General features: G+C 48.9%; 1 protein-coding gene across 11 annotated transcripts in view; it reads left to right on the top strand.

Moving 5' to 3' along the window:
• IQSEC1 (IQ motif and Sec7 domain ArfGEF 1) overlaps nt 1-15931 on the top strand; it is a 302794-nt gene that overhangs the window by 174465 nt on the left and 112398 nt on the right. Inside the window, exon 1 of one of the 11 annotated variants that reach the window (XM_063164357.1) lies at nt 5216-5354. The exons of the other annotated variants lie outside the window; for them this stretch is intronic. Within the exon in view, the coding sequence (XP_063020427.1) occupies nt 5287-5354 (68 nt within the window). The 5' untranslated portion in view covers nt 5216-5286. Of the gene's footprint in view, nt 1-5215; nt 5355-15931 lie in introns of those variants that run through there. 11 annotated transcript variants of the gene reach the window in all.

Raw genomic sequence — 15931 nt, 5'->3', positions numbered from 1 at the left:
GATGCAGCTGATGGGCAGCCCCTGGAGCAGTCACATTTTAATTGTGCCTCTGGCTTGGTGCCCTGCAGAGGGGAATTGGAAGCTTTCTGAGTTCCCTTTGATCGTTGTCCAAGTCTGAGTCACAGCACAGGGAGCCCGGTGGTGGCTTGGAGACATCCCAGGAGTCTCTCAGAAGCTGCAGCCTGGAGGGTGCTGGGGCCTCTGCCAAGGGTCCCAAACCCTCCAGCCTTTGGGGGTGAGGGGATGATGCCCTTTACCAAAATGCCAAGTCCAGGCTGGCTTAGTTCCCCAGCAGGACTGGCATGTGCATGTCTCTGCTGTCAGCTCCCAGGAAACACCAGGGTTTGCATTTCCTTAGGAATGTTTGTGAAAAATCAGCAAAGGAGGTTTCAAAGGCAATGGAAGAGAATGCAGCAAGGACTAGGAAGAAAATAATGGTGAAGATATTTTATTAAAACCTCCTAAGTCAAAATGTTGGCTTGTTGCAGGTTGAAGAGTTAAAGATGCCCCAAGTAGTGCAAAAAGCCAGAATGCTTTTTCAGAGAAAAAATTAAACTCCATCTATTTGTACGACTCCTTGCAATCCTTAATTGGTAATAGCTGTTGTATAAGGGGAGTGCTACCTAAGTTAAAAATAGGTCTGGGACTGCACTGACAACCCAAACCAGGCTAGCTCCAGCAGTCACATTTTCCTTTTGTCAAATGACCTACAAATGTAACATACATCAGGACAGAAATGCTGTCAAATCCTGCTTTGGGACCATTTCATCATGGTAAAGCTTCAAAAATCCAGGCAAATCGTGTTCCTCCCCCTGGAGGGCTGCAGCAGGGCAGGCTCCCTGTGGCAGGGATGTTGTGCTGAGCTCACTTGGGCTGGGCCTGGGCACAGGGGCAGCCCTGATCACCTCACACACCGTGGCTGAGGGGGTGCTGCCATCCAGGGCACTCAGCTTTATCCAGATCCAAACCAGATCCATTGTCCTGGCTGCTGCTTTGCTCTGGGCTCCTCTCCCTGCTTGTAGCCACCAAGCTCTGCTTATCCTCCTGCAGGCCCTGCTGCCAAGCAGGAGTGGATCTCCAGAGGGGGGAGAGTGATGGAGTGTGAGACTCCAAATTGAGCCCTGCCTTTCTATTAATAGCATTTAAAAGTAACACACCACCTCCAACTTGTAAAGGAACCTCAGCTCCAGCATTTTTAAATACTTGGAGTGATTTATGTCTCTTGTGGTGTCTTTGCCTGCAGCAGCTTTGTTTCCAGTGTGAAAATTAGAAAATAGATTAAAAACCTCCCGTTCCTCAGAAAGGGCCTCAAGCTGTGCCAGGGAGGTTTTAGTTGGATATCAGGAAAAATGTCTTCACTGAAGGGGTTGGAACAGGCTGCCAGGGCAGTGGTGGAGCCCCCATCTGTGGAGGGATTTAGATCTGTGGATGTGGCACTTGGGGACATGGATCAGTGGTGGCCTTGGCAGGGCTGAGGAATGGTTGGGCTCGATGATTTTTGAGGGCTTTTCCAACCCAAATGATTCTGTGATTCTATTCTGCCTTTCCTTCCCTCCCCACCCCCCAGCACTGGGGTTTTGGGGGATTTCTAACTGCTCTCCATTGCTCTGGGTTCCCTCAAGAATCAAAACCATTAGGAGAATCCTATTATTGTCCCTAAAATGGGTGGCATGTGCTTGAAAGTGGCCAAGTTGAGGGCTTTGACAAACTTGGTGAATTTTTCCCAGTGTTTCTGTGATATTGATTCTTCCAACTGTTTTCCTGCCCTGCAGCAGCTCCCTGCTCCTGTGTGCAGTCAGCAGAACCAAAGCTGTGTCTGTCTTGGTGTTCCAGGCTGCCTTGCTGCAAACCTTCCTGCATCAGCAGCTCCCCTGCAGCCCCAGCAGCTGAGCAGAGCCTTTCTGCTGACCCTGCAGCTCAGGGGGACCCACCTTCAGCTGCCTCCAGCTCCCAAAAGCCACAGCATCATCTCTGAGTCAGTGGTTGTGGCTGTTGGAATTAAAGATTTCCTCCTAGAAGAGATGCAAAGTGTTTTCCCTGATTTACAGGCAGCAACAACCAGGTTCAAGGCATCCATTGTGGCCACTAGTGATGCTGGGTTTGGCAGAAACAGTCCTGAAATGAGAAGAAATTTTGGAAGGAGGCAGAACTTCTCCTTGCACCTTCCTGTTGTGGGTTGGGAGGACCCCCCAAGAGTTTGTGTTCCATGGGGCACTGCCATGGGTCCAGACACACAGGGCTGCAGGCAGGGAGAGCTGCTGTGGGTTCTTGCAAGCAGGGCAAAGCAAAAAGGTTTTCAGGGAGAAAGAAAATCAGAAAATGAGTAAATCTGTGCGGGGAGTTGAGCTCGGGTGGGTGCAGTGATGTGCTGCGAATGGAATCTGTTTTATTGCAAGGGGAAGAGATAAGTGATGAAGTTCTCATCCACACCCAGAGGGGAGGAACAGCCCAGGCAGGCAGCTCCAAACAGCCCAACCTGTGTGAGTGTGGGGGGCAGTGTCACTGCAGTGGTGACAAGAGGTGGTGATGGGTGCACAAAATGGAAAATCCATGTCCAGGGCAGACACGGCCCCTGCAGTGCTGGGGCTCATCCTGGTTGTCCTGAAGGGAAGGCAAACAAGGCTTCCAAACAGTGAAATCACTTGGCATGCAAATGTGTGCCTTGTTTGGGGCACGGTGATGGAACAAAAGAGAGGGAAGTAAACAGCCCAGACAAAAGGGCCTCAGTGTGCCACTGCTCCTGGAAAAGCTCCTCTGTTCCTCAGTGGGATTGTTCTGGCTACTGACAAACAGCTCATGTGCCCAGTTCCTCCTGGCCATCCCTTCCGGGACCTCCTTGGTGATGATACCCCAGAGGAGCTGCTTTTAGAGAAAATGAGAGACAGAAACACGTTCTATTAATCTCCAGTTCCTCACAGCAATCAGCAGCTATTCCCTGGTGCTGCTGGCACATTCAGCCAGGCCCTGCCCTCCCTGGGCTCTGCAGGATGCTGTGGGCTTGAATATTCCCCTCAAATATCATCCCAAGGAGCATCTCACACCAATCCTTTCTTCATATTTGCAGCAGAAAAAATAGCACTTTCTCACAGCAGAGATCTAATCACAGAACTGAGCTATGACTTATATTAGCTCATGGTGTGTTTTGCACAGTGTGCAGCATTTTCTGGGTGTGTGTTAAATTATATGTATTTCTCGCATAATAATAATAATAATAGAAAAAATAATAATATTCCCTGCTTGCTTAGAGGAGAAGCTACTTGGATTTGTCCAGGTCTTCTGGGAAATCAGTGGACAAGATCAGCCCAGGAGCTAAAATACTCTCTACACTATTTAATGGTCTGGTTTTCATGGGAAGTGCTGCAGCAATGATTTAAAAACCAAACCAAATCAAAAACCAGTCCCCTGCAGCATCTCACCTCTGCCCCATGATGTTCCCATGTTGTTTTAATTCCTTTGGTCGCTGGTTGTGCATAAAATTTAGAAACGTGGCTGAAGGAGGTGATGAAAACGCTGCTCTCTTGTAGATCTCTTCCACTGAATCTATCTTTAGAGACAGATAAAAACACTATTCCTGCAGATGTTGGTGCTGTCAAAATATTGGGACTGCAGGGGAATCAAGGAGGGTGTAATCTAAATACATCAATTACACCAAGGGCTCAGGATTGAGCTCAAAGGGAGGGAGGGAGCTGCCACAGCTGAGGGTGCTCTTTGATACCTCTGTGCTGCACAGGAAAGAAACTACTGCTTTAATTCTCTGTATATAATGGGTTTATTTATGCCACATGAAATCTTGCAAGTGTACAGGGTACAAAATCCAGAAAATCTCTCCTGTAGGCACTTCATCTCTGAAGTTAGGGAAGGGACAGGGTTCAGCTGGGCTGCCTGAACTTATGTAGCTTTTTCCAGCATTGAAATGTATTTCTGTGATTATGTTAGGAACAGATGTATAAAAGTTTTCTAATGTAATTTTCCTTCATTAAGGCAGCTGATTTAAATGTACAGTGTGCTGTGGAACTTGGTGTGACTTTTCCTGACCAGCCATCAATAGCTTGCTCCAGGAGCAATTATCAGGAGCTCCCAAAGCAGAATATATTTCAAAGAGTGGGAACAGTCACGAGACCCTGGGCAAAATGGCCTTAGAGAAAATGGAGTTATGCAACAGCAAACAGACAGTTAATCACGGACTGATTCTGCTCTGTGAAGAAACAGCATGAACTTGGTTTCTTGCTTAATTAAGTTTTATAATATAAACATGTATCTGATGTCCAGAAGGGCCCCTGGTAATGGTGCTGTTGACCTGGGCAGAGAAGGGAGTGTGGGCTGAGCAAAGGCTCAGGGAACTTTTAATCTGTCAGAGCAGCAGCTCTGACTTGCAGGGTGGTCTTGGAGATGCCAGGGCAGGATTTAAAGGGCTGGTCTCTACAACAACAGTAACAATACTGTTTTTGAAAGTTTTTGCCATGTGAGTGTGTGCTGGGGCTTCAATTCATTGAAACTTTTGGCAATAAATGCTGTGTGTTTGAACTTATTCAGCACAGCAAAAGGATTCCACATACATAATCTATTTTGGGGTGGTTTTTTGGTTGATTTGGGAGTTTCTTGGGTTTTCTCAGGGATTTTTTTTGTTGGTGGAGTTTCTTCTTAATCAGATCTTGCCATTTTACTGTTGCTGTCATTTCCAGGCTGAGTGTCACAGCTGATACTCAGCACTGAAAGCCAGGACTTCTTCGTATGCCTTCAAATCCAGCTTTGGAAAATGACTCACTACTTTTTTTTTGGCACCAAAAAGTTTATTACAGTACACAGAAAATTCTGCAAACAGCTGAGGGTTCCTCCAGCCCGAGGCATTTGATAGAGCATGTCTTGGGTTAGCACTTATAGCTCTCGTAAGGGATTTTCTAGGGCAGTGTTACTGGGCGGGGGGGGGTTTTGAAGTGGAATAAATGGGAATAACTTTCTGCAGGTGCTGCCTAGGTAGAGTTTTCTGACTTGGCAGCTCAGAGCAGCGAGTGTAACACGGAGCTTTCTGAACAGCCTCTAATAATCTCTGCTGGCTTGCGAATAATGTAAACACCGAATCTTATAAATCACGGAGAAAGGAGTAACCCGAGCCTTCAGATGGGAAAGCTGCCTTCCCTGGGAGTTCACTTGAGTGGAGGTCGGAGGAATCACTTGGAGCTGGTGAATCAGAGCTGGGCTGCTGCCTGAGCTGGGCTGGCTCTGCTGCGCTGCCGAGCCCGTGCTGGGCTCTGGGATCCTCTCTCTGCAAACACCACGGGCAAGGCCATGAAGGGGGATGGCAGTGCCATGTGGAACCTGATGTGGAAATACTGCATTTCGGTCAGGACCATCAGGTACGGGGGCATTTGTAAAACTTTGCTTTGGGAGGCTGAGAGGTGTGTGTGTTGGGGCTCGCCCGTGCTGCTGCTGGGCTCTGCTCCCTGCAGAGTTAACTCTCAGCAGCTTGTGAGGGCTGCTAAGGTAAATTCTTCTTCCTCAGACTTATACTGAATGTGCAGAAAGAAAATTACATGGTTATTACAAAGAAATCTTCCAGGAAAATGTAGTTTTCTGTCTCATTTGCAAGCAGGAGAAAATGGGAATATGAAAGAAACTTTATTTTAGCAAGTGAAAATTCAAAAATTCTGCTTCACTCCTGAATGCTTGCCTGTCATAACTTTGTGTTTGTCCTGTCTCCCAAATCCAGAGGTTGAGCAGCTGTTCTTGGCACTCTGTAAGCATCACTTGCAGGGAAGGGGGGGTGTAAAGGAGGTGGCTTTTAGGGCAGGATAAACCCCTGGGTTCAGTGGCTGTTGCCTCCAGGCTGGAGTGGTCTGTGAGCCCACCTGGGCAGTGCCAGGGGCTGCAGGAGGGGCTGGGCTGTGGGTGCTGAGCCTGGCTGGGCACAGCCCGGGGTGTTGGACACTGCTCCCTGCCAGGAGCAGCTGCCCAGGATTCCAGCAGAGCTCATGGCAGGAATGAGAGACACTTGATGATTGTGCATCCTCACGGCGAATTTTTGTATATTTCTAAACAGTTTCCCAGTCCCAGGCCTTGGTTTCTTGGGGGGACACAGCTGTGTGGGCTAAGTGGTACCTTTGGCCATGCCAGGTCCCCTGGAGAGGTCGTGTAATCCAAGTAATTACTGCATTTCACACTGCATAATTATTCCGGGCTGAGGAAATAGTTTACAGAGCCTGAATTCCTGCATGCGCTCTCATTACAACTCAGAATGAGACTGTGGAAGGCTTTTTATCATCAGGGTACCAGAATAAAGCTAAGAAATCCCTTAGTTCCCAGCAGAGTCAATATAATAGAAACTGGCAATAATCCCCAAGAGAGGATTCGATTAAGATAAAAACAATTTTATTTATGATCTGGGTTTAGAACCAGAAGTTGAGGGAAAGCCTGAAAGAAGCACATGAGTGCAGTCTTTGCAGCCCAGATGTTAATCCCAGCCTCGGTGCTGCTGGAACTGCCTGAGACAAGTCCTGTGCAAACCCCTCAGCCCTGAGGAAAACTAAACTTTAAAAGTTCCTCAGAGGCCTGGGTGTGGTTATTTTCCTGAAGTTTGACATGCAAACTGTGATGTCCTGTAAACAGCCAGTTCTTTATTTCATCAGTGACCTTCGTGCAGTGTAGGGTGGGTTGAATATTAGCTGAGTTATTCACGGCAGGGCTTATTTATAGAGCTGTTGGTGGCTCTCACAGGCAGTGAGATGCAGAGTAACAAGAGCATTTTCAATGAATGTTTTTGGTTGTTTTGACAGCTCCTATCTTTCTTTGGCAACTGCACCAAGAAGGTAAAGAGAATAAAAAAAACGAGTTTTCCTTTGTGGAAAAAGTTCTCTACCACCCTAAGTTGCTGTTGGTGGCTCTCACAGGCAGTGAGATGCAGAGTAACAAGAGCATTTTCAATGAATGTTTTTGGTTGTTTTGACAGATCCTATCTTTCTTTGGCAACTACACCAAGAAGTTAAAGAGAATAAAAAAGACTAGTTTTCCTTTGTGGAAAAAGTTCTCTACCACCCTAAGTTGCTGTTGGTGGCTCTCACAGGCAGTGAGATGCAGAGTAACAAGAGCATTTTCAATGAATGTTTTTGGTTGTTTTGACAGCTCCTATCTTTCTTTGGCAACTGCACCAAGAAGGTAAAGAGAATAAAAAAAACGAGTTTTCCTTTGTGGAAAAAGTTCTCTACCACCCTAAGCTGCTTTTGTGACACAATTCAGAGACCTTGGAACTATTCATGTGTTTTGGGAGACTCCAACCTGGGGCTCAGGTTCTCATCCATCCCAGTCCTTCCCTCTCTGTCTCCTCTCTTTTCTGGGAAGCTCTGGAGCCTGTGCAGCCCTGGCTGGAGGTTCCAGTGAGCCTGGCAGTGCTGTGGAGCAGCAGAGGGAGTTGGGTGCTGCTGTGCCCTGCTGGGATCCTCCCTGCCCACCCTGGGCACCATCCCTGCCTGCACACACTGGGCCACTTGTCCTGCAGCCCTGATGAATGAGGGCATTTGTGCCTGCCTGAGAAAACAGCCCCACTCCAAAAGGAAAATGAGGCTTTAGGGTTGATCTTATTTGCATTGGACTGCAGCAGCTTTAGGAAAACATATTTGACTGAGCCTTTGTTGCCTGTTCTGGGCTGTGAGGCCTGCGGGCCTTGACCACGTCCGAGCCCAGCCCTGTAGGGCCATGGCTGTGGGGCCTGGCTGTGCCCAGCCCTGTGGGGCCATGGCTGTGCCCAGCCCTGTGGGGCCATGGCTGTGGGGCCACATCTGAGCCCAGCCCTGTGGGGCCATGGCTGTGGGGTCATGGCTGTGCCCAGCCCTGTGGGGCCATGGCTGTGGGGCCACATCTGAGCCCAGCCCTGTGGGGCCATGGCTGTGGGGCCTGGCTGTGCCCAGCCCTGTGGGGCCATGGCTGTGGGGTCATGGCTGTGCCCAGCCCTATGGGGCCATGGCTGTGGGGCCTGGCTGTGCCCAGCGCTGTGGGGCCATGGCTGTGGGGCCATGGCTGTGCCCAGCCCTGTGGGGCCTGTCCATGCCCAGCCCTGTAGGGCCATGGCTGTCTGTGGGGTCTGTCTGTGCCCAGCCCTGAGGGGCCATGGCTGTGGGGCCTGGCTGTGCCCAGCGCTGTGGGGCCATGGCTGTGGGGCCATGGCTGTGCCCAGCCCTGTGGGGCCTGTCCATGCCCAGCCCTGTGGGGCCATGGCTGTCTGTGGGGTCTGTCTGTGCCCAGCCCTGAGGGGCCATGGCTGCCTACAGAGCAAACACAGAAAAGGTTTCAGGCCTGAGGGAGTCCTGGGGGTGCTGGAATCAGCTTAGGAGAGAGCAGTGTGGAAATACACTGCACTGCCTAAAAATAATGGTGCGTTTTTGCTGCTGGGGGCTGTTGGCCAGCTCCTAGAGCACAGTTGCAAAAGTTAAAAAGATGAAGGCATTTCTCTGCTGTTGTGCCAAAGCTGAGCTTGTTGCACTTAACGTGGAACTTGTGTCCTTGCAGAGCTCATTGCTCTGAGCCAGGGAAGCCTCACTACTGCCAGGTTATTTCCCAAGGCACAGCAGGGGAGAATCCCACCATGGTCTGGGTTGAAAGGGACCTTAAAATTCATCCATGCCAGCCATGCCATGGGCAGAGACACCTTCCACCATCCCAGGGTGCTCCAAGCCCCGTCCAGCCTGGCCTGGGACACTGCCAGGGATCCAGGGGCAGCCACAGCTGCTCTGGGCAAGAGGGGCAGGATTTGGCAGCCCTACAGCAGAGAACAGGATAATCCCTGAGTCCCAGGACAGTGCCCCAGGGGAGAGCTGTCATTCCTGTCCTGGCACTGGTGGGATGCAGGGTGATTGTCCCTTCCCTTGCCCAGCAGTGGCTCGTGCCAGATTGGGGTTTGGGCTCTCCTTGGTGGCTGCAGTCCCTGCCTGCACCAGGCTGCTCAGTGTTCCTGCCCAGAGCTCTGTCTCCCACGTTTCTGGGATGGGATCAGGGGTGTGTGCCAGCCCTGAGGAGGTGCAGGAGTGGCAGTGGCTGTCCTGTCACCACAGCCCTGCAGAGTTCCTCACCCTCCATGCTGCCCTGTCACTGTCCCAGTGTTTGTGTCGAGGGTGACCCTGCCCTTCCACTCCTCTGAAGCCTCTGAAGTGAGGGGCTGTGGCACTAAGAAGCCATGCTCTCCTCCTCTGGGAGTCCCCACTTGTGATACTTACAGGGGGAAAACTTCCCCAAAATCAGGGAGCTGGCAAAGCCTGGGAGCAGGACTGGGAAAGCTCCTTCACCTTTTATTTCTGTTACAGCTGCACTTTAGTGACCCCATGGCTGGGGGACAGGCAAAGGCACAATCAGGGAATTGTTTGTCCATATGTTCAGGTTGGCCCTGATGTGTTTGTACAGTTCTGGCAGTTTTGAGGCAGAGGAACAAGTGTTGGAGCAGACCCTGAGTGGGGAATGGCTCATCCCTGCTGAGGTCCCTGTGCCAGCCAGCTCTGAGCACGGGGTTAGTGGTTGGAGACTGGAGCCATCTGAATCAGCACATCCCAGCCCACAGAGAATAAATTACAGGGTTTATAGCAGGGTAACACATAGTTTTCAGCTTGCATCTTCAACTTCTAGTGCAAGTAATGGAGGAAAACAGTCAATAGTTACTTCTTAGTGCTCCACACATCTGGAAAAAAGTAAGAATTAGTCCTCAGTCTGAGCTGTCTGGGAGTTTCTTTCCTCATTTTCCTTCTGCTACAAACATTTTCCATTTTGGTTTGGTCATACTTTATTTTTAGTTGTCTGCTTGGACTTTTTTTTTTTCCTGAAGACTGATGGAACAATGCAGTGATTTCATCAAAGAAAACCAACACCCTGAGCAGTGAAAGGGTCCCCTTTGGGCTTTGTTGGCCTTTGGGGCAGCTACTGGAGCTGGGGTGCTTGGGATGGAGCTCATAAAATTTGGAAGCTTGGAGCACATAAAATTTAGTGTAACTTGGGCAGGGGGTTGTTCATAAATGTTCTGAACACCCAGACTGCTCTAAATTACACTGGGATCAGTGCAAAAGTGTGGGCTGGGAGCCAGGGCTGGGCACAGTTTGCTCTGGAGTTCGTGGGCAAACATCAGCAGCTGACATGTGAGCAGAGATAATGGGGTAGATAATCAGATATTTCATTTGTGCCTGTCAGTTTTCCTCTGTGATGGCAACTCCAGCAGCCACCTCAGCTGTTCCTCCTGGCACCTCCAGGGTTAATGTTTGTGAAGCTCACCTGGATAAGGAGAATATCTGTTATGTATTGTTACAGTGGGGAGCACTGGAGTTGGCACCTTTCATTAAGATCAGATGTTACCAGTGTGATTTTCTGTAGCTATTTTATGGCTTAAACACTGATGAGAATTACTAAAAATTCATTTATAAGATTAAAAAGAAAAGCCAGCACCGCAAACCCAGCTATATCCACATTTATCTCCACAACCTGTCTATTTTTGTATTCAGCTTCTACGTGGGTTTCTTTGTCAACTGCAAAAGGCTGCACTTGAGAAGCTACAAGACAAAGCCAAATGCAAGTCATTGTTACTGATCTCAGAGCTTTAGTCCTCAGGCAGGGATGGTTTTCTGGAGCTTTAGTGCCTGTTTGGGTGTGGTGGGGCTGTGGCTGTCCCCTTGTTTTTGTTCTGCTGTCCCCTAGAGCCTTGTTCTGCTGGGAGATGTGCTCAGCCTGGCAGCCCCACGCTGCTGGGGAATGCCTGATGCACTCCCAGTGCCAGTGGAACAAATCATGGCCAGGGTGGCACCACCTTGGTGTCCTCAGAACGCTGTGTTGGGGGGTGTGTGAGCGTGTCCTGTGCATTTTGCATCCTAAAAATGAAAATTATTTGGGTGAGTGTCTGCCCTGCTGTGCCTGGTCTGTGCACAGGCAGCTGCAGGGAATCACCATGGCATCAATTCCTCTACCTGGAGCAGCTCGTTCAAGGGCAGAATTACACGGCTGGGTTCTGCTTGGAATTGTTTTTTTTAAAAAGTCATTTAAATGTTGCTTGTGTTCAGGCAGGGTGGGTGGGTGCTTACACGGCTGGGTTATTTCAATCTGATTGTTCATGTAAATGAGAGCTTTCTGGTTTAGGTTCAGTGAGCTTCAGCTGGTTATGGGTTACAGCCCTCTTAGAGCAGAGGGCCAGAACTTCATCAGCTCCTCCTGCCTTTTTTTTGTTATGAGCACTCATTAAAATGCTCCCACTTTTACTTCTGTGTGTTCTTCTTGTCTTGCAGTCTATATTATTATTGATAAAAGCTCAAAATGCACAGGCAGGGGCTGGCAGAGGCAGCAGGTGATTGCAGATTAATCCTTGCTTGAGGGTTGGCGTAAAGCACCAGAGTTTGCAATATTTGCAGGTATTTAAGAGTTTCTTTGTACAGAACCCTCGAGGTGAGGGTGGCTGCCCTGTACAGGCACTGCCAGTGCAGCACTGGAACTCCCATGTGGGGATTTTAGGGCAGCTCAGATAATTGCAGGAGATGTTCTGGGGCAGGGAGGTTGGACTGGATGACCCCCAGGGGTCCCCCCCAATCCCTGACTCTGGAATGTGGAAGGGATGGGTGAGGGCTGGAGCTGCCCTCACTCCCTGCCCACACCAGCTGCATATCCAAGGTTCTGCTGTTCCATTGAAAGGAAAGGTGAAAGGACCAGAAGCCAGCTTAGCTAAGTAGCTCAGAATTAAATCAACTTCCAGCACTCTTTTGAGTTTTAATGTCTTTGCATTAAAATTACTGCATCAAGTTTTGCTCAAACTTTCAGCAGCCCTGGGCTGGACTCTGCCAAGGCTCTGTGCTTGCAGGGTGCAGGGTCTAATGACATGCACTGAAACCCTAGACGTCAGAAACCTAATCCAGGGCAGTCCAGAGAAGTTAACAGCCTGTTTTATTATTTATTTACACAGACCTTTCCAAAGAGCCTGTTGGAGCAGAACCATGGGTTACTGAGCTGGTAGAATTGTTTGTCTAGTGGTAGAGGAGTTTCATTCTGTTCAAGGCAGCTTTTTGTACTTCGGTGCTTGCTGGAGGTGAGGCATGTGGTAAAAATATACATGGCAGCTTTTTGGGCAGAATTAGTTTGAGATTTTTGCTGCTTCCACTGCTGGTCCTGCTGCTCCTTGTCTCCTCAGACTGAGTTAGAAATTGGCATTCAGGCTTTGCTCTGAAAGGGTGCTGCTGCTGCTGTCCTTCAATTACTCAGTTGTTTGTAGTTTTGATATTTTTTAACTCCTGAAGTAGCCCATGAGCTTGGGTCTTTTTGTTCTGAATGTACAAAGAAATAAATTAAATGGGAGCATTCCCTGCTCTTCGGCTTGAACAGAATTATCTTTACTGTGGACAGCAAAGCAAATTAGGTAGGGAGAACATAAAGCTCTGAGCTTATCTGCTTTTAACAAGATCATGCATTTTCCAGAAGGAGTCAGATGACGTTTTAGGAATTGGTAAGTACTGATCAATGTAAAGCTTATGAATCATGTCAGTAACATCTGTGCTGGGGATTGATCATAGTATGAAAACGGGGGGTGGGAAATTATTTTAAGGAAACTGTCTTCTGCCTAAATGCCTGGTAAAAGTTTTATTCCTTTCCTTACAGGAATTAATTTTGCTATACAAGTATAGATTCTAATTCTTGCTGTGTTGTTGCTGTCCTTGATGCAATGTCTACCTATTAATCATTTTCTTTGACAGTAATCATAAAACCAGCAGGAATTCATGCAGTAAGCAAAGTGTCACACGTTCAGTCATCTTTAGCAGAGACAATAATTCATGGGTATAATTAACTGCCTGACAGGTATCGAGGGTGTGAGGTGTTTGAAGAGGGCTTGGGTTGCTGGGGGGTTTCCTGTGCTCACCACTGCTGGGGGGGGCAGGGCTGGCAGAGCTGCTTAATGAGGCTCTCGTGACAACTGCAGGAACAGACAAATAAATTAAAATAAAATCAAAGCTCCTCACGTTCCTATTTGCTGGCTGGTTAATGACACTTGAGCAGAGCTGGAGGTGGGCAAGGCAGGGCAGCCTGAGCTGCTGCATTTCCATGCTGAGGGTGCTGCATGGGGTGTGGAGCTGCAAGCTGATCAATTAACAATTAAATATGCTCCTGAGTTAGTCACACCTGCCTTGGCCTTCTGGAAAAGTCTCAGCAGTGTGCATGGCATTTTGCATTCAATGAATTCTCATTAGCTGTGGTACCAGAGCAAGGAATGATATTCCTGCATGGCATCAGGGGGCCACTTTCATGCTCTGATGGGGCTGCTCTGCACAGGGAGAGCTCTGTGGCTGGGAATTACACAGGGGAATTACATCCTGACACAGAGCATTCTGGTTCAGCTCTCCTGAAAGCCATTTATTTTCACATAAATTGGTTTTCTAACACGGGAGTCCTCTTGGACACTGAGGGCTGAATCGCAGCCACACTTGTGTCACCATTCACCTTCCTGAGAGCCACTTCACGGTGTTTGCATGGCAAGTAAAGCCATCTTTCCAAGGAGATCTTGGAAATCAGGACTCCCTAGGAGTTAAGGTTTAAGAAATTAGGATTTAGGAAATTGGAGCACTGAGGCTGAGCTGAGGTGGTGTGTGCTCCTGCAGCACCTGTGACACGCAGAGTGCCGGCAGCGGGGCAGGGCTGGGGACAGCCCGGGCTCAGAGCTCGGCAGTGCCAGCACGTTGTGCCCCCATGACAGGGCACAGGCTGATCCTGCTCTTCTGCCTGCAGCCTGGATGCCTCCTTGGGCCAGAGCAAGAGGCATTTCCAAAACTTTGGGCAGGCTCAGCCCACAGGGAGCCCAGTGCCGGGGGAAGTGCGACCTTTGTGCTGCTCAGGAGCCTTTGGAATGTGTTCCAAGCCTTGTGGACAGCACATGTCCCTGTTCAAAGGACAGTGTGGCTGCAGGCTGCAGGCTCCTCTGCTGCCCACAGCTCTGGCGAGGATCTCTTTGTCTCAGGTGTTCTGAAGGTTTGTCCCAGCTCTGACTCTGCAATGGTTCCTGGCTCTTTCTCCCCTCAGAACTGCTGGGGCAGTGAGTGCCCAGGGCCAGCCCTGCCAGCCCAGAGGCACCAGCCTGGCCCAGCCCAAGGTGCCCCTGCCCCTGGCAGGGGGTGGAACAAGGTGAGATTTAAGGTCTGTTCCAACCCAAGCCATTCTGGGGCTCTGTGATGCTGGGAAATGATTCCATGATTATCTCAGGGTCCAGCTGGGAAGCGCTCCCGTGGCCAAGGCATCCAGGCAGCTTCAGAGGAAGCTGTGGGAAGGAGATGCTGAGCTTCTGATGCCTCTGGGAAGATGAAAGGCACATTTGTACTTTGCTTTGGATCCTCTTATCTAAGAGCAAGCCCTGCTTGCCTTTGGGAAGAAGGGCACAGAAGAAATAGCTATTGGCAGATCCAGTCATAAAAAAGCCTTTATAAAACCCATCAAGACAGCCCCCAGGCTGCTATTGTGGGGTTTATTGTGTTCCTAAGAAATAGAAGCTGGTTTAACAGAAGTTTCACAATAAAATTAGGAGACATGATGTGTTAAATTGCATATTTTTAGTCTTGTGTGTTCAGCTTAGGGTTAAAGCTCAATTCCAATTTCCTTGGAACTGCTGGGTGTCCACAAAGGACCTGCAACCGCTGCACAGGGATTTTGCACAGGTAGGTGTGTTTGTATCAGCAGATTTTTTTATGGCTTAATCCTCTTCCATGTTTAAGCAAGAGTGAATTATTCACCAAATCAATGAGATTGGGGCAGATCAATCTATTTGGTACATTGTTACCCATTTGAAATTATCTCTTGTTGTTTTAAAATTAGTGAAAGCTAGGCACACTGCTTAATCTGACTCTTTAGGAGAGCCTGGCCCTGCTGCTGTAGTGGGCACACAGCCCTGAATTTAAGCACTTTTCCACAAGGGGCTTTGGAGTGCTCAGCTGTGAGGCTTTTCTGGCCATGGACACAAAGACCTGATGGTAGAATTTCACTGACTGTATTTTCAAGTTAATGTAGCAAACACTCGTGGAGGAAAGGGGCCATCAAATGCAGATAAATCTTGACTGCTTTCCAAAGGTTAATTCTTAAAAATTTCCAGTGTTAATTTCTTAAGAACAAACACATGCAGAAGAACACAAACCATAAAGGCAGCCTCTTCAAAGACTTGTCCCAAGTTGTTTCTCCTCTTGCCAGGCTCTGGAACCAGTGCATTTTGCAGGTTATTCCACCTGCACAGTCTAAGTGCTTGAGCAGATTTGTTGCTCAGATGATTTGAGTTTTGTACAGTAGCTGAAATCCAGGTCTAAAGGGAGACTAATCCCATTAATGCCTGTCTTGTTGGTATTCCTCAGGATAACAATGGGATGGAGAGTGAAAAGTTATGCTGGAAAGGGTATAAATGACACTTTGTAAATGTTTTTGTGCCTGTGCTGTCCTGTGTTCTCTGTCCCCACACGCTGGTTTGTGACTGTAACAATCCATGGTCAGAGATAAGGAAAAGAATCCACATAAAAATAGTTTGGCAGGGCCATTTCCTCCAAACCATGGAAACACTGGAGTTTTCATGGAAATTGGGGGTGGACTCCACTGAATGCCTGTGCTGTGTGTGCCCTTTCAAGCAAAGATGGGGCTGGGTGTTCATGCAGAGATATCCAGAATTAAAATTGCACATTTGCAGTGTTCCAGGCCAGGCTGGACAGGGCTGGGAGCAGCCTGGTCCAGTGGAAGCTGTCCCTGCCCATGGCAGGGGGGTGGAATGAGATGGGCTTTGAGGTCCCTGCCCAGCCAAACCTGTCTGGGATTCTGTGGTTCCATGTTAATACAAGTCCCAGTGCTGTTCAGGGAGGACTCGGACATAAAACATCACATAGCAGGCATGTGGCTGTTCAGCTGCTTCCTTAAACCAAGTAAAAAACCCCAAAAAACCCCAAGGGAAGAAAAACCACACCCAAAAAAACCC

This window comes from Melospiza melodia, chromosome 10 (assembly GCF_035770615.1).
Source record: "Melospiza melodia melodia isolate bMelMel2 chromosome 10, bMelMel2.pri, whole genome shotgun sequence".
NCBI lineage: Eukaryota > Metazoa > Chordata > Aves > Passeriformes > Passerellidae > Melospiza > Melospiza melodia.
The sequence above is the reverse complement of the archived record's forward strand: the minus strand, read 5'-3'. Positions and strand labels throughout refer to the sequence as shown.